Source organism: Amphiura filiformis, unplaced genomic scaffold, assembly GCF_039555335.1.
Source record: "Amphiura filiformis unplaced genomic scaffold, Afil_fr2py scaffold_55, whole genome shotgun sequence".
Classification (NCBI taxonomy): domain Eukaryota; kingdom Metazoa; phylum Echinodermata; class Ophiuroidea; order Amphilepidida; family Amphiuridae; genus Amphiura; species Amphiura filiformis.
In genome coordinates, this window is record NW_027305519.1 from 399,810 (window position 1) to 427,423 (window position 27,614).

Genomic DNA, 27,614 nt, shown 5'->3' on the forward strand with positions numbered 1-27,614 from the left:
TTCTACTGTGACACTTCCTCCTCCTCTTCCTCCTCCCCATTTTCATGTACCTTCATCTCCTGCACCCAACCGTTCTTCATCGCAAAATGTTGCGCTAATGCCATGCATCCTCCCTGCGCATATCTCACGAAATTATCCCCGACTAATGGTCCTAATGCAAACAACCCTGGCTCTGCAAGTGATTCCATAAAAAGCGGGTTGACATCAATTGGGTTATCGCGTCCGGATATCGGCCTACCTTTACTAGCGCCAAGATTCCTACCTTGGTTTGGAAGAAACGACAAATCGGGTAGGTTACCGATCATGACAAGCGCAAGTGAGACTGGTAACTCGAGCCTCTCATCGTTAGGTCCGCTAAGAACCACTTTCCTGTCCGATTTGAACTCTACAACTCTATGCTCTGCGTAACTTGTATACAAGCCATCATGACTTGAGGACTCCTTCATCATAGAGATCATTTGGTTATATTCGGGATACACCGATTTTGGCAATTTGGCGTATATCACATCCCGATCGTCCGCTTCGTCTTCTAAAAGCGTGAATTACAGGAATGCCTTGTTTCAGTGCGCACAGCACCGCATCAGCTGCATTTAGACCTGCGCCTATGACTAGTATTGGGTCCGATTTGGAATGTACGTCCTCTTGTTGCACAGCATTGTCTAAATCTTTAAGGCTAGTGCACACATACGACTGTGACTCTCCTTCTACGTTCAACCTGTTTGGATTTCCCAGCATTCCTGTTGCCATGACAACGTTTGGCGTCAAAACGGTGAATTCTTGGCTGCACCCGCACATGCCGTTGTAATGCCGACCTTTGACCTCAAACAGATTATCGCCTTCAAACTTACAACAGCCTTGGCAGGGAATTTCAGGCTCGCCACTTTCATTGTTTATGACACGTTTGCCTTTCAACCGTCGTACCGATGTAACTTCGGTCCGGGCAATAAAGTTACTCAGAATATCCGTAGTGCTGACATATTCGGCATAATATTTGGCCACTTCACCGAGAGTTGCTCGAGTTTGAGATGACTCTTCTGCTTTGGTATTATTATTATTGATTGCATTTTGTTCTCTGCAAGAAATCAAAAACACAAGTTGTGCGTATTAAGACATGTGGTACTGGCAATGCATTAAGGTCTACTTCAAAACTTAACCTTTCTACCAAGTTTATTATATTCACCTAGCGTCCTTCGCTAAAGTTTGTTCGGTATATAAGGTGGAAATTATTAAGCTTTTGTTACTGCACAAGTCAATAATTCCCAACTCACACTCTACTCGCATAAATTCACATAAGCGTGCACCTGTCATGTATTACGCAACGCACAAGTAGTGTAAGTATTGTGCCCAACTATGTGCATGCCATTCTATATCAATACACAGTGTTACGAGTCTTATTTTATTCGCCTTATTCTGTCGGTCGGACATCCGGGCTATCTCTAGTCTCGGGCCCAAACTGCATGTGGCTCACAGTTTGTTGTGAACAACAGAAACCGGCTGTGAAGGAGGCTACATAGCGATGTTGCTGGAGTGACATTCAATTTCGGAAAAAACGACACTCGACCATGGAATTTAATTTTAAGTTTGTCAGTATATAAGCGGTAAATCAAGTAAGTTTCTTTCACTCTGAAGACTTAGAAAGCGGTTGTTTGATTCCACTGACTATTTTGCGATCGAAATTTACATTACACCAATGACAGAAATCATCAACAAAAATCGAATCAGGGACTTGTTTTCACTCGAACATCATCAACCGGAAGTGACGCGACACGGACCGACAGAATATAAGCCGAACAAACTTTAATTAGAAATTATAAAAATATCTTATTACATAAGAAAATATGAAATGTAACTCCCGCTAATTCCATCCATTTCCCCAAACTTAACATCAACACAGACCCATGTGACACTCCTACCCCACCCCATACCCCAGTGACCCCACCCCACATACACACCCCAGGAGACTAGTATTTGTACAATTACCTGTATTCTTGTATCCATTCCTGAAATGTGACACCAGGTAGTTCCATCCATTTCCCCAAACTTAACGTCAACACAGATCCATCCATTTCCTTTAAAAAAAGATACAAAAATCAAAATACAAAGTTTAATTGTGCCTTCATTTTGCAAAAGTTTTTGCGTTCTTCCATTTCATTTCTGCTTTGGACACCTGGCTAAACACTTACTGTTTGAAGCAATAATTTATACAATTAATGACAGTGAGAAGTTGTCCACAAATGGCTTTAATTTGGCCTTCAATTCACCAATTTTTGGCATTTTCAAACTAAAATTGTAGGCACTAGTACCAAAATTGTCCTCCAAATAGCTTCAATTCAGCCTTCATTTAGCAAAAGTTTCTCACTTCTGATCCCCCCTCAGACACTCCTGCCTGTGTCGGACAAGCGCTATGTGCCCATTATTTACATTTTCTATACATCCGCCGCTGACTGCCCCCCCCCACTTTCAATACACTCCGCTGCCACTGGTCACCATGGTCACCCATTCAGGTAGCACTATTTGAAATTCACAGTAAAGGTCATGTCTTCCATAGGGTGCATGCATTTTAACTGGAATAGTAGTCAGTCTATTTGGCACGTATTAAAGAAAAGCAAAGGTCAAAATAAAAATTATTTAGATTTGGATTAATCCCTTGTGGGTTACTGTATTGTGGGACATTTTCGCGGGGATTTATTTTTGCGCTTTTTCGCGGTCAAACAGGCAGCCTCGTAAATGTTTAGCCCTGCGACAGCTTAACAGTATTTATGACGGTACACATACTAAAATGTGAATATATTAGGAAATGCAAATGAAACACCCACTAATAAATTGTCCAGAACTGATAAAATCACGAAAAATATACCCAGCAAAAATATCCCACTATACATTTTACAATTGGTTCAACCACAGATCCTGGAAATAAATTTATTTTCAGGATCTGTGGTGATACACCTTTTACAATATTTCAGGCACCACTAATAATTTAAATGGGTGTAATTAGTAGTACACACATACATGTACATGTATTGGGTCCATGGCTTTTGAACTTTTAAAAGCTGATTTTATTGATGATAATTTAATTGAAAAAAATGTAAATTAAGAATTGGTCGTCTGTTGTCTATTAAAGCAGAGAAAAATTAATACTACACACGCTACACTATTTATATTTCAGATAGCATTTTACCCAGAGAATATACAATACATTCCCACAATGCATTTCTTCCCTGTACTGATTTGCTATTCATCAGTGTAACATGGGTCGATAGTGTTACAAAATACCTTAATTACAAGATCTGGATGAGCTCTGTTAATTATGTCTTGTCACTAGGCAAAAAAAAAAAAAGAGATGTTTGCTTGCCCTCAACCGACTGACCCTAATTTTGGAAATCAGAAAAAAATTATTGTTTTCCATTTACTGTACAAAAGAATACCGACCTTATTTTTGGAAATTCCTAAAAAAGTTTTTTTTTTTCAAATTTTTGCATTCTGAAGATGTAAAAAAAATGTATTTTAGAGCTTGTGTTCAACATTTTAGTTGTTTTGTAATGTTAGTTGATTCATTTTGACACCAAAATTGTCTGATTTTTCATATTTTGAGCCTTAATTAATACAAACAGTTGAGTTTGCTAGCAATTTAAAAAAAAGAAAAGAAAAAAGAAATACCGACCAACCCAATTGTAAAAATTCATTTGAGGGCATCAAGCAAAAAAAAAATTTTCTTGGCCCTATTGACATATTATGTCACACTGAATAGCAAATAAATCAGTGCAAAGAAGAAATTCATTGTGGGAAGCATAACATGGGTCGATTATGTTCAGAAATTCCTCACAGTTTGCAAGATCTGGACGAACTTTGTTAATTGACATATTTCTTGTCACTATATTGACATACATGTAATGTTTATCACTGAATTAGCAAATCAGTGCAAAGAAGAAAAGCATTGTGGGCAGTGTAACATATCCCCAGGGGGCCACTCAAGTATGATACTGTGTATGCATGCGTGATGTGTGACCAAATTTTTTTACACCCCCTAAACGAGTAGTAAGGTAATTTAATATAAAATTTACCTCATAATGAGTTTTTGGCTAGTAAAAATGAAAAAAATGTACCCTTTTAGGACTTGTATTAAGGGCTGGGGTATGAACGTTTGGACAGTATTTATTGCGGGACATTAGATCACATCAGACATATCGAATTGCATTCTGAATACGAAGAATGTCCTTCTGATAGCAAATAATTTAGATTTTTTGAAATTCGCAATGTAATACACCTTTTATGGCAAATGATTAAAAATTGATATTTTTGATATTTAACAGTACTCGAAGTATACTTTATAAATCTGATGATTTATACTTAAAGTGTATGTAGGTGGGATGAAAAGCCGACGATCAATTGAAAATTTTGACCTTTCGTATTGAAGATATGAATTTTTTTCCCAAAACACAAAAAAAAATTAGGTCTTTTTTGGGAAAAAATCCATATCTTCAATATGAAAGGTCAAAATTTTTCAATTGATTGTCGGCTTTTCCTCCCAGCTACATACGCTTTAAGAATATATCATTAGATTTATAAAATTTACTTAGAGGATTGTTATATATCAAAAAATTGAAAAATATCAAATTTTAATAATTTGTCATAAAATTTGTATTATATCGTGAATTTCAAAAAATGAAAATTATATGATGTCAGAAAGACATTCTTCGTATTCAGAATGCAATTCGATATGTCTGATGTGCTCTCTTGTCCCACAAAAAATACTGTCGAAACGCTCAAAACGCTCATTCCAGATCCCTTAAGTTACCAAAAATTTGAAATGGTACACCAAAACAAGTTGTTCACATGCCTTGAAATAAGCAGACTGGAACCAGGAGAAATTTGTTTTTGAACATTGCTCCTGGTTCACTGGGATTTTACAACAACAGGAGCAATTTCTGAAGAAACAGGAGCAATTTACAAACAGTAATCCTTTTCTGCATATAATACCAACACTACTGCATCAAGTGCAAAACTGTAAACAGGAGCAATTTGTTCTAGAAAATTGCTCCTGGTTCATGTGAATTGTACAAGGACCAGGAGCAATTGGTGGCTTTACGAGAGCAAATTTGCTCCCCACGCCCGCTTATTTCAAGGCTTGGTTGTTCAGTTTCAGAAAACTACCCTTATTCTTGAAAATCATTGTTTTTTAGACCCTAAATGCATGCCTTGCCTAAAAAACACCCCTTTTCACTTGTTCTTTGGTCACGCATGCGTACTGACCATTTATGTGACTGCCCCCCCCAACATATCTTCTCTGGAGTTTACCCAGAGAAGATATCTCACACTTCCCACAATGCATTTCTTCCATTTCAATTCTCTGTATTAATTTGCTGTGTTGTGCCACATGGGTTGATATTGACAAAAATATACCTCAGTTATTAACAGAGCACATCCAGATCTTGCAAATAATTTCTTGACTAGCGACCCATGTTTAGCCAACTGCTCTATTCTCAAAATGAAAATACAAAGGAAACATGTACAAAGTAATGGTGGCGTCATTTAATGAGGGGATGTATAAAAAAATATGTTGCAAAGGATTCTGGGAAGGGTCAGAATATCTTCTCTGAGTTTACCTGACCTTTGTAAAGTGCATGGTTGATTAGAATGCCTACAAATCCTGCTATTTATTGCCAAGTCATCCTGATACCAGTCTATGGTCAAACCTTTGCATGCGACATCAATAACAATGTCAATATTTGGAATAATTCTGGTATACCCTGGGCACAAGTATAACCCTGACACTAATCCTAACCCTAAACCACAGGGTGCGCAGGGTAAACCAGAATTGTACCCAATATTTATGCTGGGGTGGGATTTTAACCCCCCCCCCAAAAAAAAAATTAACACAAAAAAAATGCAATGCCTGGACAAATAATACAGTATATAATGCAGATTACAGTTTGCTTTGAATGGTAGGGACTGTTCAGCAAAGTGTTTTTTTATGAGGCGAAAGATATGTCCCTATGTCCCGAGTGAAGAAAATGTCACCATTGACTCGGCCGCTCCCATCTCAATTACATTCTCCTACTCGACTGCGTTGAAATTATTAACAAATTATGCAGATTACTGCTGCAGCTCATTATAAAATGATTGGATATCCCAGGTGTACATGATGAAATTCATATCTCACCACAAAAAAATATATATAAATTTATGTAAATTGATATAAAAATGTGGTTGAGTACAGATTAAAATTCCCACCAAGTGAACATTTGCTCTTAATGTTTTATCGATTCATGATCATTCAGCCATGCAAATCCACTTCTTAGTTCAGAGATCAGCATAGTGAGTTATAAGGTGGCCAGTCCCATTCCTTGTCCTAATACACCTTGCAATTAAGGGATCTAAAATGAGCGTTTATTGCGTTTCGACAGTATTTTTGTGGGACATGAGAGCACCTCAGACCTATCGAATTGCATTCTGAATCTGAAGCATGTCTTTCTGATATCAAATAATTTTCATTTTTGAAAATCACAATATAATACAAATTTTATGACAAATTATAAAAATTTGATATTTTTCAAATTTTGATATATAACAGTCCTCGAAGTAAATTATATAAATCTAATGTTATATTCTTAAAGTGTATGTAGCAGGGGAGGAAAAGCCGACGGTCAATTGAAAATTTTGACCTTTCATATTGAAGATATGGATTTTTTTCCCAAAAGACCTAATTTTTTTTGGTGTTTTGGGAAAAAAAATCCATATCTTCAATAATGAAAAAGTCAAAATTTTCAATTGATCGTAAACTTTTCATCCCACCTACATACACTTTAAGTATAAATCATCAGATTTCTAAAGTTTACTTCAAGTACTGTTAAATATCAAAAATATCAATTTTTAATGATTTGCCATAAAATGTGTATTAAATTGCGAATTTCAAAAATCAAAATTATTTGATATCAGAATGACATTCTTCATATTCAGAATGCAATTCGATATGTCTGATGTGCTCTGATGTCCCAAAATAAATACTGTCCAAACATTCATACCCCAGCCCTTAATAAGCAGGCCTACTGAATTTGCTTGTGATTTTTGAAAAGGGCACTTTTTGTCTTCCATTTGGGCTCATAAAGTTAGTTTTATTGTCCAGTACAAAATTTTACTTTAAGTTATAATGAAATGTTGAGAAGGGGATATCTTGTGATGACACCACAAATACTTTGTTTATTTACTAATTAAATATTCATATAGCTGCCGTTATCATCGAAAGCTATATGCCTAATATGTGCCAAAAATCAAGGTTTCTTTCGGGGTCAATGCTGGGTATAATATTTTTTATTTATTCTTCAGCACCCCCAATTTTTTTTCTTTAAATTAAAGGATATTCACTATACATCAATACATATGTGTCCATTTACAACTATTATTATGATGCCAGATATCATACACCCTTTGACTAAGGCCAAAAAAAAAAAGTGTTTGTTTGCCCAGACATGGGGTTGGAAGGAGTGGGTCGGTAGGTCGATTTCCTTTTTTTTTTCTTTTTTTTTTTTTAGATCTGTACTTAGATCTGTACACGTGTTGCAGCAAGTGGGGTAAGAGAAAATATACAACATGCAGCCTTATATTTTATATCTTGTTAAACTTTAATTATAGGTTAATGAACGTGTATTTACTGTATTACTTGTTGGGAGAGAAATTAGACAAAATTAATGCATGCGCGCTGATGTTGATGCGTAACGCAAGTGCATTATTTTGTCTAATTTCTCGAGCAACAAGTAATAACGCATTCATTAACCTATTTGAATCGTATTTCATACACGAGAAGAAAAAACATGTGATTTTTGCTGTTTTTATAACAAAACTATCACCCCCGGGATGTGGGAAAATAGGACCAAATATAAATGCATCAATCCACCCGAAAAATAAATAAATCCTATGCGATGAAAATCGGGCTGGAGTACAAAATCCCAGACCATACATGTATATGTACTAGTCATGCTTGGTTCTCTATAATTGATGTTGATTGGTGGTAGAATATTGTTGTGGAGGGCTAAATGGGAAAAATGAAAGCTGTGATTGCCAGGAATATTAACTTTCAAGTGTCATTTGGCATTTTTATGGGGAAAAAACATAATTTTCTTTATTTTTATATCATTGCAAAAAAAAAAAAAAAAAAAAGTGTATGATGTTTTTTGATTTTTTGGGACGGTCGTGTCTGGGCAAACAAACACTTTTTTTTTTTTTGCCTAATATTAAAGGAGAGCAATAGCGGCATGACGCCAGTTCGTCCACCCATTAGGCCCCCTATACCTTTAGTGGGTCACTGCCTGCTCTGATCGAAAACTATAAAAAAAGAATGAAATATTTTGGACCAAATTTATGGTCCTTTTAATAGAATTGTCTGGTCAATTATCCTTTTTATGACTGAAAGAAAAACAACAGATTTTATAAACTTCTGTGATAAGAACGGGGTGACCAGGGTCCCGGAGACATATTTGTTTTAAAAAAGAAACCAGATTTTCCCGATAGGATCACTCAAGTTGAGTTACTGACCCCATGATGTTACCAAAATGGGGGGAGAGGGGCCAATTTGAGGGAACATTCCTGGAAAAAGTTGTCTGTGAAAATGATAGAATTATGGGCAAAACTCATGCTCGAAATGGATAAAAAGCCTGGAAGAGGTCGCAAATTTGGTCCACTTTACCACATGCACATAAAAAAGGTTAACAATGTATTAAATTCAAGGAATTCCTTTATAAATTAATTAAATTATAAAATATTTGTACTTCAGGTACCCACTCATTGAAGGCATACTTTAATGATTCTGTGTCACCCTATTATTGTTTTTGTTTCTTATTGGGTTTTTTTTTTTCAATTTTCATTTTGGAAAATGTTGGGGGTGGGCGTTTAATAAAGACTGGGCGCTTATTAGGAACAATAGGGTATATAGTATCCCCTCCAGTTCAAACAACCTTTTTCCCTATCAAAGTCAATCCAACCATAGACTCTGAAGACACATGGTTGCATAGGTTTTGAAACAGAGCCAAGGGAACCAGTATACATATCATGACTCTGCACATTTTTCCTATTGGGCTATTCAATTTGTTATCCATCACCCCTTTGGAAGACTGACCTTAACATTCACTTCTTGCATTGTCATCAAGTTTAAAGGTAGAGTCTTGATCTGGCCATCTTCAGAGTCTATGATCTGGCCGGGGGGGGGGGCACTTACTAAAATGGGTGATGGGGATGTGCGGCCACATTGACCCCCATTTTTCAACTACCTCTCACCCAATGACCCCCTTTTTTATTTTACTGAACTCCCTCTCACCCAATGAGCCCCTTTTTGTTTTTCTATCACCAAAAGACCCCCTTTTTTCAAAAAATTTCTGATAATCTCTCACTAATGACCCCGTTTTTTCAGTATTTTTCCTAAAATGTTTGACAAATTTTCAAATTTTTTTCAAATTTTTATGAATTTTTGTAAAAATTTTTATCAACTGTAATATCTTGACCCAAAATTTTTCCCAGTCTCTTTTTGACCCCCTTCTTTGGTCAGATTTCCCCGGTCTCACTGAAAGACCCCCCCCTTTTCAGTGTCTAGGCTCTCACCGAAAGACCCCTAGTTTCGAACTGCTGTCCGCACATCCCGGTCACTTCTAAAGTCGAGTGCCCCCCCCCCACCTCGGTTTGGCAGTGCATGAATGGGAATTGATCAAGTCAGGGGCTGTGCAATAATTATGTGTACCCCGGGGTGGTGAATTTTCAAAATGGTTTGCCAAAAATTGCTTGCCCCCCTCCCCTTTGGCCTGCCAAAAAATCTTTGCCCCCCTATTATTCACCATACCAGGGGTACACATAATTATTGCACCACCCCTCATATAACATTGTGTAAAGTGACATAATTCTTTCTTTCATGTCTATACCAGTTTGAGGCTCTACCCAATATGGCGGAACCATGCAAGGGGTGAATAATTAAGCATGAATTTCAAATGGCGTCAGAGGCGGCACCAGGAATTTTTGGGGGGGTGGCATGGGAGGCAAAATAAATTCCAGGGGGGGCAAATCGACAAATTTTGCACAGTGGCCTAATAGTTGCAAAAAGTGAAAATCTATGTAATTTTGTGGGGTTTGGCTCAAAAGTAGAGGAGCAAGAAAAATATTGGGAAAATGCCCCCCCCCTAGTGCCGCCACTGTAGTGTACTCCAATTGAAATCTGCATCGTGTGCAAGTGAGATGTCTTCCATAGACAGGGAGTATGGATTTCAACTGGAATTTCCCATTGTGGCTATACATAGGGTACCCATCAGGGACCAATAATACATGCAGTCCCTGGTACCATTCAGCAATGACTTTGCAAATTTTTACCATTCAATTTATCATTGATTGACTACAGAGCATTCGGTCTGTTGAGTTCCTCACCCTGCATATATCATTGTATCTGTGCATGCATGCATATAGACTACATGTATGTGGTATGATGCTGGGAAACTTTAATTGTTAATTTGTTATTGATTCATAATATGAAAATTTAATTTCATACAAGAGAAGGGGCTAGGGGGGCACTCAACTTTTGAAGTGACAACCCGGTATATGCCTGTCAATAGATTATAGACCCCGTTTTTGAAGTCTGAAATTCTGATGAGTTGTGACCCCCTTTTTGTTTAAAAGTCGTACCTGATGCGATGACCCCCTTTATTTTTGGGTCTGCCAAATGACCCCTTTTTCTAACATTGTACATGTATAATCATAATCATGGCACAAAATAATGCAGAAAATTTAAAATTCTGTTATTTCAGCAAATTTGTATTGTAAATTTGGAACAAAAAATAAAATTTTGCACCATTTTTTTCAAAATTTTCTACCAGATGACCCATTTTTTTTTGACATTTTATATCCAATGACCCCATTTTTAAAATATATTATACCCAATGATCCCCCTTTTTCATTTTGCTTGTACAAAATGTACTCAATGACCCCCCCCCCCCCTTTAAACAACATTTTGTACCAATAGGCCCCTAATTCGGAACACTGGTACCGGTTAATGTTGCAATAATGAAAATGACCTATTTAGGACAAACCGTACCATGGAACCCACCGTCCAACCTACATTGTACATTTGCTCATGTGACAAATCCAGAAAGTACAGATATATACGCACTATTAATAAAAAACCCTTTAAAAGGGAGCGCTCAGGCACGATTGGAAAACATGGTTGTGGAATGTAGGTCGGTTGTAATTCACGTTTGTAGGTAGGAGGCAGTTGGTCAGTGTGGAATTTATGCACCCTTGTGGCTGTTATGATGGATGTGCAGGCATCGCATTTATTTGAGCTGGAATGGGTATAGATTGAATGAACAGTTGGAGACATTGTTTTTTATCTACTAGGCTTATATTATGTATATTGACGCAGTAAAATGTTTAATTATATAAGGTAACAATAACATAGTCTTTTAGAGTAAAGCAAGAGGCAATGTATCATATGAGGCAATAGTGAAGTAGAATACAGTTATAATAATATGTATGAATTACCTACCTAGAAGAATGGACAGGGTAAATATTCTTTAAAGTGAAACTAATATTAAATGCGAATGCAGGAGACAGAGTAATATTCAAGGCAATTTTATTCTGTTATAAGCGTGTACTATAAGTCTATTCATGACATTATTTTACTGGTGAACTGTTCAAGAAAAAGTTTGAAATTAAATATATTTGATGACTGATCATTTTTTTTTTTTTTAGTGATACTGCATTTTGATGTGAACATATGCAGTGTTTTATTGTAGTTGTTCCTGGGGGTCACTCCCATTGTGGCCTGTACACCATCGCGATAATGAAAACAGCGTAAAAGGGTCGATTTTTTAGTGGGTAGGGACGATCTGGCACGCGTATCGCGTTTAGGGTGTCAAAAACATGAAAAATTGGAAGAAAGGGTAGCAAAATTGCAATTGCTAAATACGCGGAAATGAAATTTAAGGTATGAAATTTGATGTTAGGAATGAAATCCCTGTTTAGGGTGTCGTTTTAGCCAATGGTTAAATCCTTGTTTAGGGTGCTTTTCAAAAGTTGATTATCGCGGATGGTGTACAGGCCACAATGGGAGTGACCCCCCCGGGAGTTGTTCATGTGCTCACATGTTTGAATGAGAATATGATTTTTGTTTAAATAGCGTTACTAATGTGATGCATGCCTCCGCACTAAGCTCCTTTGAATACTGAAACAATATGATATTATTAATAATATCATGCATAGGTATAGTTTCGCATACCTTCAACTGTTACCCTCCCTTTCATGTTGAAAGGCAGTGTCAATTAATTTTTAGGTAAAGGAACTTTGAGGAAAGGAGTCTTGAGGCAGCTGTCATTCTTGTTAGATGATAAAAATATAAATTTGGGCTGAGTTGTGGGTGAGTAAAAGTTGAAGGTATAGAACTGGGCCTGTTCTACAGTCCATGGTTAATTATTACGATCCACAACATGCTCATTTATTAGGGCACTGTTCTTCAACCCCAATATGTTTGTCGTTCATTGGATGACCTTTGAAAATTTGGATACCAAACTCATACTTGGCAATTGGAGGTTGAATTGGACACTATATTGTTTAACTGAGATTATTGAAGTATGCCTTTGGGATGAGGCCATTGGGGTATAGTGAGTGCTGGGAAGTTCATTAGTGGCCACTGTTCCGCTATAAAAAGTGAAGGTCTCCAGTGTGTGATGCTTGTAATTTTATGGATCAGTAAGGGACGCACCATTAGATACCAAGGGGGGCGGGGTAGTTTTTTGGAAAAAAAAAAAAATTTTGACGCGCCATCTGAGCAAAAAAAAAAAATTTGCTCCACCTCAGACTAAAAAAAAAAAATTTGCTCCACCTCGGACCAGAAAAAAAAAGATTTGATGTCAAGGGTGAAAAAAAATTTGTCACAGTTAGTGAAGAAAAATGAACCTAATATAGCTTATATTGTAAAAAAATTTTCGCGCTTCGCGCAAAAATGCTCCCTTTTTCATTAACACTATTTATTTTAGCTTCAAAATGGTACGTATTTTGTGCGCATTTGTTTGTGAACAGATATTATGTAAGCTGGGTCTGTGAGTGAAAACACTTGATTCACTCTACTTCACAGATTTTCACCAAATTCCACCCCAATGTCAAAATTATTATAGAAATCTGTGCCACATGCCAGGGCCACATGACTGATTGAGAGCATAGGCGTAGATCCAAGGGGGATAAATCCCAAAAAAATTTGCTAGGGGGTGGTCCATACAATCATCCCCAATGTTGACGCCTGTGTGGGTTTCTGATGAAATTAACCTAAAAAAACCCCAATTTTTGCGCGCTTTGCGCGCATTTATTCTACATTAATGTACCGTATTTCCCCAGTTTAGCTTCAATATGCCAAAATTGTTCGCGCCAAAAGAGGTTCATTATACTTCAAGAAAATTTTTACACATAAAAATAATGATGTTCTTTGTGGCTTTTCGAAATTTAGGTGTTACAAAACGTTAAAATGATTAAAAATATGAACAAAATTTGACAACTCGACAAACAAATTGTTGAAAATTATAGGACTTTACGATGCAAAAAAAAAAAATTTGTCTCTCCTAGGTGTTGAAAAAAAAAAATTTGCTTCATCCAGGGGCAAAAAAAAAAAAAAATTTGCTTCACCGAGGTGCTAAAAAAAAAAAATTTGTCACGACCCCAACTACCAAGCCCCCCCCTTGATATCTAATGGTGCGTCCCTAATTGAGCTAAATAGCCAAAATTGTCTTGGGGCTTTTCTCTCTGACACACAAGACAATAAATTTGGTTCTGGTTAGTCGGCTTGTTCTGTGTATAATTCCCAGGTTAAAGTGTATTACCAATTAGTTAAAAACACAAGTATTGACAGATTTGGCAAATTTTGCATAAATGGGAAGGGAAAGGGGACCTTGGCAGTGGGGTTAATTTCAACAAGAGAGGGATACATGTAGTAAGTTGAAGGTCTATGGAACTATACCTATTCAGGTATTGCATGTGTGCAATATAATGGAGAAGATACTTAGTAAGCTAAAATATATTGAAACAGGTAGTTTTAGAATTCAATATAATTAAGAATGTTGTTGCATTGGGCGGATCCTGCTGCGCATTTGCACTTCAGCCTATTCAGAATTTTATACCACTCGAAACCTCTGGCAAAATAGTTTCTGTATAAAATAATTCTTGCCGATTAATTCGTTTAACAAGCCTATGGTCAAATTTGTTCCCAAAATAACACAGCAAGTATATGGGCCATATATAAATATACATAGCCTGTATCAAAATGCTACCAATAGCTAGCATATATGCTTATTTATTTATTTATTTATTTGCAAACAAACAATCTGATCCCGGGAATCTGATCAACTGAAGTTGTGAGATTTAAGTTTTTGCTTGTGGATATAAATCTACTGACAAATCTCATAAAAAGTGTATGCTAGGATTGTGAAATACCCCTTTAACATGTCACATTTAGTGATTCGAACAGACATGTATGCACTTGAATGTTACCCATGAAAATGAAAAGTAAATTTTAAGTTGTACATGTTATAACGATCTGAATAATACAATTCAATTAAAATGTTCCACCACTTTATCACCAATGCATCATTTTCACAAAAAAAAACAGAACAGTCAGAACACGACTACTTACTTACCTCTCAATACAAATTTAAGAAGTTCACGGACATTTGGTAAACTTGGTATACCATGCAGGCTGACCTAGCTTGCTGACATTGTCCATAAAACAAAATCTGTTCATGGCCAATATGTAACTAATGTTAATTCAATGCATTGAAATCGAATTGAATTGAAATGAATTTTGGGCGATTTTCATTTCAATGCATTGGAATTGAATTGGAATTGAAATGAGTGGGCTTGGGCATGAATTGAATTGGATTGGAATTGAAATCATCGTGAGCAATGAAGAATTGAATTGGATTGGAATTGAAATCATGTTGAGTGATGAAGAATGAAGTGGAATTGAAATGAAATTCAGCTTTGATTTCAATTCAGCATTTCAATTCACAAGCAGATGTCTGTGAGTGATTCCAGAATCCAGATCATTCCACCTGTAAAAAGTGCCCTACCTCCGTTCCGAATTCTGATAAACTTCCAGGTCTATTCACACAAGAGACACACATTAAACACTTTTGGCACAAATCATAAAGCCCCTATTTTTCTCAAGCTCCTAATTTTTATGCTCAAAAGTCATTGTACATTTGCACAAATTGTGAGAAAAACCTAATGCTTACATCTTTGACAGTTTTTTTCACACTTTTTCAAAAGTACAAGGATTTTGGGTGTAAAATCTTAGGAGGAGCAGGAGACAAGTAGGGGCTATCTATAGTATCAAATCCTTGATTTTTGACATCTTTGAGGTCAGTGTGGTGACAGGGTCCCATTATCGATGGTACCACACACCTTAAGTTTAGAAAATAATGTGCATGGTGGACAAGAAGTGAAGACAAATATTAGGAAGTCAGTCACCTAAGAACTAAGAAGTTCCAAAGTTTCATAAAATAGGACCCAGAGGTCAAGGATCACTCGTATTGCTTGAATGTGAAAGTGAGTTTAAAAAATAACAATAAAGTATCTTCTTTTGAAATGCTTTTGTGACATGTACATGTAGTGCACTTGATTTTGACTTTGTCTTGCCTACTCAAGTGTTATAAAATTGGTAGTAAAATTTAAAACATGCACTGCAAAAACAGCGTCTAGATATTAAACACCATTATAGACACCATCTTGTCCTCGATTTGTAAACATGTCTAAATGCTAACATGTTTAGTAATTTGATGCCTTGTGTTTTGATATTATAAACACTTGATGTTTTGAAGTTTGACATTTGTGTTTAGATTTTACATTTGTGTGTACAAATCGAGGACAAAAAAGTGTTCAATCTCTAGACACAGTTTTTGCAGTGTGCCTTTGGTCAATTAACACAAACTGCAACTGTATTGGAATTGGAATTGAATTGGAATTGAAATGAATGCTCAGAATTGAATTGAAATAGATTAGCTGTTAATTTCACTGCATTGGATTGGAATTGAAATGAAATGATTTTGAAATTGAAATATTGAATTGGAATCGAATTGAATTAATTCTACAGCAAGGTGGATTGAATTGGAATTGAATAGCAAGACTCCAGGTGTAGAAAGAATTGAATTTGAATAGAATTGAAATCAATTTTCTGGAGTGAAATAACAATATATGTAACTTGCTAACTTCCACACCACTATCAATCTGTTAACATGGTCAACGCTCATAATTATTGAAACTGATTATCATTCCCAGGTAACAAAACCCTCCACTAAGGGCAACAGAACATAGTTTTATTAATAATTTCATGGGAAATGAGGCTAATATTTCATCCCCACCTCTGTTTAAAATCTCACTGCTGCATATATTTATGAACTATGTCATGAGGAGTGAGGTTAATTTTGAGCTGGCATTAGTCTGCATGTAGTGCATTTCTATTACTGAGATACCATGCATTATTCTGCAAAATATTTTTAGTGATTACAAAGCAAAAGCATTTGCAAAAGAAGCTCGACTTAAAGCTACTTAGGTTCAGAGGTCGATTTTTTTAATTTTTATTCCAAGGTCTAACCTGAATGTATATATTCACTCAGGTGTACCTGAGCGAAAAAAATAAAATCAAAATAATGAAACACAAAGATTTAAAAAATGATTTTTTTTTTCAGATATTGCCTCCAGTGCCAGCTTATTTATATCTAGGTCTCCTAATCTTTTGTATTACATAATTTAACAAATGCTGTCGGTCGGAACATGCATACTTGTTACAAATGCTAAATAAAGAAACCAATCAATGCATCTTTTTGTCTCCCACACAAGTTGGACACAGACCATCACTCAATGTGTTATTCCAATTGAAATCCTTACACCCCCCTATGGAAGCCACAACCTTAATCTTCCACACAGGGAGTGTAAATTTCAAATAGGGGTTACCCAAATGAGTGACTCCATTTGAAATCTACACTCCCTGTGTGGGAGATTAAGGTCATATTTTCCATAGGGGGTGTATGGATTTCAACTGGAACAGCCCAGTCTATTCTATATTTCTCGCCTTGTCCTTGATATCCATGGCAACCAAACAATAATCAACCAATTAAATGGCAGCATTTTATACCTGGTATTTTGATTGTGTAACAGCTAGGGTCAGGTAAATGTCAAGTTCACCTGTTATTAGTGGAATTTTTTGAGCAACATTAATTTTGTGCACTTCAGCACTCAATAGTTACCATGGTTACTGTGAAAATAAAACACACAAAATGTGGTCTTTAAACGTACGTCCTTATGTCTAAATGTAAGAGAACACAAAATCACACAAATTTAAAAACAAGCGAATTCTATCAATTTTTTTTGGCACATCACGAAAATTTACACGTAAAAGTTACAACTTACATAACCACATCCCTGGATTTAATTGCGTTTGATGGATTGCAAATATATACCACAAAATGCTTACAATTTCTAAGTTGGTTTTATCAAAGGGATATGGATGCACTGTGGGGAGCTGCTTGCAAGCCTAGTGCACATCCCATTCCCCCAGGGGGGTACTCAGTAAGGGTGTGAGCGAGTCCCGGAATTGAGTCCGCCCATTAATCCTATTACCGGGCAGGAAATTCCCTGCCGGGTACCAAATTTAAAAAATAAAAAATAAAAATAAAAATGCATTCAAATTCAATGCATTTTGATATCATTAGGCCGTATAAAATTAATGTTTTGGTTCTCGTCCAGAGGATTTTCATGAATTGATGAGGGAGGGAGGTGTTTTTTTTTTTTTTTTTTTTTTCCAATGTAAAATTAGCATTGTCAGTAGTTTTCGGTCTTCTCCAACAGTGCTCGAGGAAACGATGAGGCCCTTTTTTCTTTTTTTTCAAATGTGAGATTCTGAGGATAAACCCCTAGAGTACCACAAAAAGACTTGGAAGTGATGCTTGTTCTCTAATAAACTTATTTATATGTATGAAGATTTCATAAATCATTCCAAAGTCTAAAAAATTGAAAAATCTAAAAAAAAAAAAAACATCTGACAAATCCCAGAAATTGAGGAGGGAGGGGACGAGAACCAAAATATTAATTTTACACGGCCTTAATAGAGTATGACATGAAAACTATGTATCAATTTTCATATTAAAATTACAAAACAATGTGCAAAATTCAATTTTTTTTTTTTTTTTTTAGGTCAACCATGATCCTAGCATTTAGGTCTAGGTCCAGAGACACTACAAAACCGAAAAAAAAACTTATATTAAATGGTCAAGAAATAAATAGCATTATGGGGAATTCAATTTCAAGGTCTCCAACAGATTTAATTTAGATGCTAGATTGAAGCACACCATGCTTTGGTGTGCTTCACACATATTACATTCACTTGACCTTATTATTTCCCCAGGTCCATACCAGCTAAAAGGCAAAGTATATAAAAAGCCATAATGTAAGATCTAGATATAATATGAAATTATTCTTTTTTTTGTCAAAATCAGTTATTTTGGCATAAATTGTAATGTCCAACTTCCAGTACACCTCATTGGAATCAGCCAAATTTGCTTTGTTTATCAGGTCAACAGAGCAATTTTGACATAATCACCCTTTAGAGGTTAATGACTTTGCATCAGTTGTTTTCGAGGGTATTGTGAAATATCTAAACATTGTGCTTTGGAACCGAGGAATATTCCGAGGGATATTCCGCGGCCAAAAGCACAATGTTTAGATATTTCACAATACCAAAAATAACTGATGCAAAGTCATTAACCTCATTCATCTTTCGATCACTTTTCACTTTTTTTAATTAAATTTACGTCACATTTTCTTCTTTTGATATGAAAACAGAACACAATTTTAACTTTATCTGTCGTTTAATTCCCTGTAAAAAATCAAATAGCCCATTAAGGAAATACCACTAGCGACCAATCACACTAGCACGCAATCATGCGATGTCCAAATCGGGCGCCAGCGTCGCACAAATTGTACTGAACGCGTAACACGCCACGTAACGCGGTCATTGTAGAGGGTACTTTTAGCTACGTCACGATGACCTGCATTTGCGTCCGTGTATTTAAAAGTTACTATCTGTGAATGGATCGCACTTGCTACTTATATTAATGAGATTATGAATATCCCTAGTCTATTTCGAGCGTTGGCTGCACATCCCTACCCAAACCATGATTGAGAACCCCCTAGTAGGGCCAGCCACCATTAACCCTAACACACATAAATACGCATGCCCGGGGGCACTCCAACTTTGGAGGTGACGCGTATGTAGGGCTGTTAAGACCCCCTTTTTCAGCATCGCTGTCACCCAAAGACCCCATATTTTTTACTTAACACATGCTCTGTCACCCGCAGACCCCCTATTTTTCCATTTGATCTGTCACCCAAAGACCCTTACAAGTTCAATTTGAACAGCAACTTTCATTTATCACAGATTTTGTTACTTATTTTGAAAGAACAATGAAATTTGAAGCAATTAATATTATTTTTTTTCATATTGAAGTCTATGGGCAGCATGCAAAGCCTTAACAAATAAATAAATAAATAAATAAATGCTCTATTGTCCAGCACATCCCTGGACAATCAATAGAGGAATCAATTGTTACATTCGCATTTCATGCTCTAATGACAGTCAATACAGAATTCTGACGCTGATTATTTCCACTTCTATTATCAGGCAAAGGGAACTGGGAATTCAATTTTTTTTTTTTAAATAAAAAAATCGCCAACCCTGCATTTTATACAGCATGATTTTGGTAGTCTACAGTGTTTTTACTAATGATAAATAAAATAATTGATAGCAAATGAGAGATCCTATTTTTCTCATTAACATTGAAATTAGGAGTTCCAAATCGGTGTATTTCCAAAGATATGATCAAAAACTGTTGAATTAGTCTCAAACGTGGTATACCACAGTTAAGACTAATTCGACAGTTTTTGGATGATTTCTCCGGAAATATACCAATTTGGAACACCTAATTTCAGTATGTTAATGAGAAAAATATGAGCTTTCACCTGATACCAAAATCTGCATTTTTATGGGTAAAGTGGGGAATGATGATATTTCACAATACCCGAAAAATAACTGATGCAAAGTCATTAACCTCATTCATAACCGTCACTTTTCACTTTTTTAAATTAAATTTACGTCACATTTTCTTCTTTTGATATGAAAACAGAACACAATTTTAACTTTATCTGTCGTTTAATTCCCTGTAAAAAATCAAATAGCCCATTAAGGAAATACCACTAGCGACCAATCACACTAGCACGCAATCATGCGATGTCCAAATACGGCGGCCAGCGTCCGCGTAGAATTGTACGAACGCGTAACACGTCACGTAACGCGGTCATTGTAGAGGGTACTTTTAGCTACGTCACGATGACCTGCATTTGCGTCCGTGTATTTAAAAGTTACTATCTGTGAATGGATCGCACTTGCTACTTATATTAATGAGATTATGAATATCCCTAGTCTATTTCGGCGTTGGCTGCACATCCCTACCCAAACCATGATTGAGAACCCCCTAGTAGGGCCAGCCACCATTAACCCTAACACACATAAATACGCATGCCCGGGGGGGGCACTCCAACTTTGGAGGTGACGCGTATGTAGGGCTGTTGAGACCCCTTTTCAGCATCGCTGTCAGACCCCATATTTTTTTACGAACACATGCTCTGTCACCCGAAGACCCCCTATTTTTCCATTTGATCTGTCACACAAAGACCCTTACAAGTTCAATTTGAACAGCAACTTTCATTTATCACAGATTTTGTTACTTATTTTGAAAGAACAATGAAATTTGAAGCAATTAATATTATTTTTTTTCATATTGAAGTCTATGGGCAGCATGCAAAGCCTTAACAAATAAATAAATAAATAAATAAATGCTCTATTGTCCAGCACATCCCTGGACAATCAATAGAGGAATCAATTGTTACATTCGCATTTCATGCTCTAATGACAGTCAATACAGAATTCTGACGCTGATTATTTCCACTTCTATTATCAGGCAAAGGGAACTGGGGAATTCAATTTTTTTTTTTTTTTTTTAATAAAAAAAATCGCCAACCCTGCATTTTATACAGCATGATTTTGGTAGTCTACAGTGTTTTTACTAATGATAAATAAATTGATAGCAAATGAGAGATCCTATTTTTCTCATTAACATTGAAATTAGGAGTTCCAAATCGGTGTATTTCAAAGATATGATCAAAAACTGTTGAATTAGTCTCAAGCGTGGTATACCACAGTTAAGACTAATTCGACAGTTTTTGGATGATTTCTCCGGAAATATACCAATTTGGAACGCCTAATTTCAGTATGTTAATGAGAAAAATATGAGCTTTCACCTGATACCAAAATCTGCATTTTTATGGGTAAAGTGGGGAATGAGGTTGTCAATCAGGTTACCCACCTTTAACAACCAAAAATCACATTCTAATCAAATAACTTTTATTTTGTAGCCAAGATTTAAGAGTTCATGGGTAATTTCAATATCCTGGCACGTAAGATAACATAGATATGTAATGATGGAGGCAGAACTTTTTGAATGACCCTCGTATATTTATTTAGGTAAAGCCATATACAAGACTTTCATGGGTTCAAAAATAATTTACAGGGGCCAATTCCATTAGAAAAACATACTCCCTCTGTGGAAGAATTAAATCATCCACATGGGTATGGCAAATGTCAAATGTAATATAGATAGCCTAATATTCCTCTTTGTGGTAAATGGGCTTTCCAGTTGAATTCCACACAATCCCATTGAAAGACACAACCTTAATCTTCCACATAATACATAGTGTGAATTTCAAATGGGGCTTACCCAAACAGGTGTATAGGCAGGGTGTGAGAGGCCATAGTCCAAAAAAAAAATTACCCTTTGTTTTTATTTATCTATTTCAACTGGAACAGCCTTGGAGCAACTTTGAATGGGCAACTCCATTTGAAATCTACACCCCCTGTGTTTAAGGTCATGTCTTCCATATGGGGTGTGTGGATTTCAACTGGAATAACCTATTTGGAGCAGACGACACTGAATGGGTTACTCCATTGAAATCTACATCTCCTGTGTGGGAGATTAAAAAGGTCATGTCTTTCATAGAGGGTGTATGGATTTCAACTGGAATAGTACATGTTGGAGCAGACGACACTGAATGGGTTACTCCATTGAAATCTACATCTCCTGTGTGGGAGATTAAGGTCATGTCTTCCATAGAGGGTGTATGGATTTCAACTGGAATAACCATTTTGGAACAGACTACACTGTCTGAATGGGTGATGGAAATTTAGGCCATGTCTGCCATAAGGGGTGTAGTGGATTTCAACTGCAATAGCCCACTACATGTATACATGTACTATACACTTACCCTCCATGACCCTCCAGGCTGACCCTTTCCAAGCACCACATGCTGCATGACTCTATCGTTGTGGTGGCGCCATTCAAGCCGCGATTTCTCATCATCCCCAAGGTCTGCATTTGGTTGGTGTAAAGTATCAAAAAGCAGCGCTACTGGGTTGCGTGATCGTCCCTCCAGGCCACCGCTGAGGTAATCCAGGTCCTGATGTGAGGAGATGAAATAAGGAAAACTTGTTTAAAGACCAGTTACTGGTTTTGGTTGTTTGTATGGTGGGTGGGTGGGTGGGTGTGCATTTGTTTTCACCGATAAATGTGGACCCACCTACATTGTATGACATTTCACTCATAAAGTGCAGACACACAGCAATCATGGACATCCAGTCGTAAAAGAGTGGCAGAGGGTGCTACACTCGGCAATAACCGATGTGTAAATGCCAATCAAATTATCGGTTTGTTGATTGATTGTCAGACGATTGAATTAGCCATTAGAACCCCACATTCGTATTTACGCTGTGCACGCTCTCAAAATGTGAACAAGTGCCGTTGTTCTCTGCCAGAGACTGTAAAGGTTAATTTCAATCCTGGAACCCACCATTCAAACTCAAATAACACATACATATATACTGAATGAATCCAAAAAGTGACCAGTATAGGTAATATAGATCTTGCAAATTAAAGTTTCTGTAATTTTTTTCCCAGCATTCCCACTCGGCTAGCTACAACCCTGGCTAGATCTGCTGCGCTTAAATCTATGGGATGTGGTTCCCCCGTGACTAGGCCATTTCAATCTTACCTGTTCTAGTATCGACACATCATCTTTTAATTTAATTTGTAAACACGGGTCAGGTGTGGTTCCCCGTAAAAAGTAAGGCCAATTCCTGATAGTATATAAGAAAGACAAATTCCTGACGGTCCGTTACCTGCAGAAATAAAAAAAATTGAGAAGAAAAACATGAATATATTTGATTAGATTGAGCTGGATTGGCCAACTGTTAGAATAAGAGATCTACATAATCTGAGACAGAATTAGTTTGCGTCTGACGTCACTATCAATCAAATTCCCCATGACCCTTGAATAGTTAGTAGCCCCTAAAAAAGGAAGGTTTATTCATCTGGTGCCTATCGCAGAAAAGGAATCATTGGAAATGGCGAAAAGTTACAGTACTGCAAAAATTGGGGGTATTTGGTTTCACTCAGAATGCGCTCAAGCAGTGTCCGAAATAAGGAAAATATGAAGGTTGTCCTGAGGACAACTAAATCATAAATTCTGCTTGTCCTCAAAACATTTTGGTTGTCCCCAAAATGTGTTATATTTGTAAAATATAGTGGTTGTCCAGAGGATAAGAATATGGTTGTCCCCAGTGATTTTTGGACAAGAGGACAAGAGGATAAGTGCTTATTTTGAACACTGCGCTCAAGAGTCGAGACAATCATTGTCATAATGTCATGTGAGAGTGACATCGCAATAGACAGACACACTTGATGCGACTTGAATGTGACACATACCTCAATGTTTGGATGAGACACAGAATTGTTTTCGTTCATTTCCGCACACAATCAGCAAGGCTACCGAGAACCCCCTAAATTCATCAACCCCTTGCTGATTATAAATGGCGGTATAGATGAGTTGATCTCAATGTTTATAGGCAAGGAACTGGTATCAATATGCTTGAGCAAACTGCAGTGCATACTGTTCAATAGCCTTATTGTGATGTGGTGGGAGTTTTGATGAACAAAATATGACGCGCGTGCATACATGTACTGCCACACAAGGAACAATGGGAATTGCCGACAAACTACCTGGCAATGACGTCACAAGTCAACTCATCTATAGGGTGTCTGGATTTTCTTGTTTCAATTCTGTGGTAATGCCACAGACGGATCCTTTAACTTCTGAAGTCCCAGCATATTTTCAACAACACCATCAAACAGCCAGTGATGCAGTTGAATGTTGAAATCCACACACCCCGGAGGAGTACTCACATGTAAATAGGGTATGGGTATGTGCGGCAGTCAAGGGTCCCTTTTTCAGGCTCCCCGGCAGTTCCTTAAGACCCACATTTGGATCATGCTCCAGTTCTTTGAGCCTCAAATTTTGGAATTTTTTAGTTCCAAAGCCTATAATTTGGCCCAATTTTAGTTCACAAGACCCACCAAAAATGTTGAAATTTCAGTTCATCAAGCCGGACAAGCCCCAATTTTTCCCAAAATCAGTTCTTAGTTCCCAAAGTTCGGCGCGCCATACACCCCTTCCAAAATTTCAGTTGAGTGCCCCCCCGGCCACACACCCCCTATGGAAGACATTATCTTTTGGGGTACAGATGGAGTCACCCATTCAAGTATGCAGTACAACCGAAATTCACACTCCACATAAAATTTAGGTCATCGATTAATAGCCAAACTTCTTCCATGATTTATTAATATAGCCAATGCTGAAAATTAAGTATGATTTTGATAATTGATATGCAAACTACAATAAGTGTCCTGTTTTTATCATGCCCTTTTGGCAAATTTTTGATTTTTGATAACATATCTTTTATCTCTCACATGATTAGGAATGACAAATAATCTGCACACAAAACTAACAGAATTATCTGATTATCATACAGATAAATCTATTTTTATTTGATATAGACCTAGATGTTGAAGTGTGCTTTGTTTTGTTTTGGATTATAGTTCAAAGTTTTGTTTTATATGGGTGACCCATAACTTGTGTAGTTGGAAGAATGTACAGACCAGGGGGGGGTGGGGGCTCAGTACAAATGACCATACAGGGTGTGCCACAAACATGGGTAGCATATTCAGCCAAAATTGGTATACAATACAATGACCCATTTTTCTAAGCCAATTCTGGTATGGATGGGTCCTTTTTTTCTCTCCAAATTTTCTCAATTTTTAGGAAAATATCCCAATTGAATTTGGCTCAATCTATCCAATTTTTTTGAAATTTCTCCAAAATGTGGGGGAAGATTAAGACAATTTGGGTACAATTTGGCTGAAAATTTTGACTTTTGGTACATGTATATCGATGGGTCCAAATTTCTTGAAAAACTGGTATATTGATGGGTCCTCTATCAAATTCTCAATGGCACACTCCTACCAAAACCAAATTGAGCTGATCTGCCAGACCATTTTAGAGTATTCACTGTATAAATCAGCATCCTCCTTTTAGGGTATAGTTCAATAGACCATGAAAAAAGCTTTAAAATTTCAGTTGATTTGGACATTTGAGTTTTCAATTTGCCAGTTACCCATCATTTCTTTTTTCACTCTTGGTGATCCCACTATTTCACAAAGCTGCATGTTTCCTCAACTCCTCTTCTTGGGCTTCCCTGGATATTTTGTGTTTTTACTTTTGACAGACAGGTGTGTAAACCTGTAAACTGGGACGTAAAAAAGTATGATTCCATCTGATTTGATGCAAGATGATCTCCTGAGCTTTTTGACACTTTTTTTTAAATTGAAATCGGCCAAAAATGAGTAGGTGCCAGTCAAAAACCTATTTGTAATGTACAGGGTGGGGTGTGGGGAGTCTACATTGCTATTTTGCATTAAATTTTATTTTTTAGTTTAGAATTTTATTAGATGCCTAGTTGAACCTTGTTTTATAATCTATGTTATCGGTGTCCTCAGAGAATCCAATTTTGATTTGAAGCAACCATATAGAACAGATGTAAAATCAATCAATTTCTCTGATCATCAGACTGGAAAAATAAAAGAATTTAAAAAAAATCATCAATATTTCAATATTTTCTGCTTTTGTGTCTGGCAAGTAAGATTTGTTTGGGATCATTAAAGTTGACCAGTCAATTCTTTTATAGTATGACCATTGACCCCACAGACCCTAGAATCCCTTTCTAGGGTCTGTGATGACCCACAGCAGCTGACTTATTCTTGCACAAAATTATGATCTACATGTTATAAGTCAACTTGAATTAGTGGTCGGTTAAAAAATCTTGATGCTTCAAATTTCTTAGGGAAGAGGCTTATTTGATGCAGTATGATCTCCTGAGCATTTTGACACCATTTTCATCCAAATCGACCAAAAAACCAAGTATTTGGACAGGGGGGTCTGTGGGGGGTCTGAAAATCAATATTTTTGACAATAATCATTATTATATAAATGGTCATTTTCACAGTAAAGGGTGTAACTTTTGATTTTTAGGGTCAAAATTTCAAACCACTTAAATATGTTTCTGTTTACTGAAATCATGCATAGAAGCAACTTAAATTCCAGTAAAATAATGTTTCAAGGCTTAAACCTTTTGATTTCTAATAAAAAATTTGACATTTCCATAACATTTTGGTTAAAATCTAAGAAAAAATGTATTTTACATAACCTCAGAAAATTATGACATGAAAGCTGGAATACATGTGAAATCCCATTCCAAAGTAAGTCAACAGATATAAGTTAAATTTTATACCATGTTTTGCTATGTTTGTAATTGCAGTTTTGAAAATTTTTAACATCAAGTGTCATTTACAATGGAAATTTCCAAACCGTAAACACATTTTTTAAGTTTTAATTGGGTTCCTAAAATAATTTGAATGTCTAACTTCATGTACAAATACTACTTGATGAAAGGAACCTCCCAGCCAAGTTTCACAGAAATTGGAGTTATTTTTAGAATTGGCAATTCAAGCGATTTGTGTTTCGGAGGCTTCAGTTAACAACACAGGTGATCATAAAAGTAAAATATTTGGCTAACTACCTACAAGTTGACATAAAAAATAGGTAAAAAATATCACAATTACCAATTTTCATGCTTTGCTTCTAAGTATTGAATTTCAGTTGTGACAAAAATTAAATTATCCCAGCAAGTCATTTTTTTTTGTTTCGGAGGCTTCATGTTAACAATTGTTAAACATTGCAGAAGTAGTTTTTTGAAAACAACAGTGTTGGGATCATCTAAGCTGTTATTTTCTTGTGTGTATTGAATCAATGATTCTATGCGGCAGATATTGTAGATTTATCACATGTTAATTTTTTCACCCATTTGTTAAGTATGGTGTTTTTTGCATGTGAAGCCTCCGAAAAAGGCTTTTTGGGGTATCAGTATATTTTTCAAACATTAACCATAATGTCAATTTTTTTTATAATTTATGACATTCTGCACATATCAAGTAATAATTACAATGCAGATATCAGTATGAAACACACCAATTTAGATATGCATAGATGATAATTAATCTTATTGTTGTTTCGGAGGCTTCATTTGTTTCGGAGGCTTCAATTGTTAA

General features: G+C 36.4%; 1 protein-coding gene across 1 annotated transcript in view; it reads right to left on the bottom strand.

Annotated features, from left to right (window-relative positions):
• LOC140144443 (oxidative stress-induced growth inhibitor 1-like) overlaps positions 1-27,614 on the bottom strand; it is a 45,697-nt gene continuing 18,083 nt past the window's right edge. The window contains 6 exon segments of the mRNA XM_072166254.1: positions 1-515; positions 517-1,072; positions 1,981-2,069; positions 22,384-22,575; positions 23,167-23,252; positions 23,255-23,293. Coding sequence (XP_072022355.1) covers positions 3-515; positions 517-1,072; positions 1,981-2,069; positions 22,384-22,575; positions 23,167-23,252; positions 23,255-23,293 — 1,475 coding nt within the window. The 3' untranslated portion in view covers positions 1-2.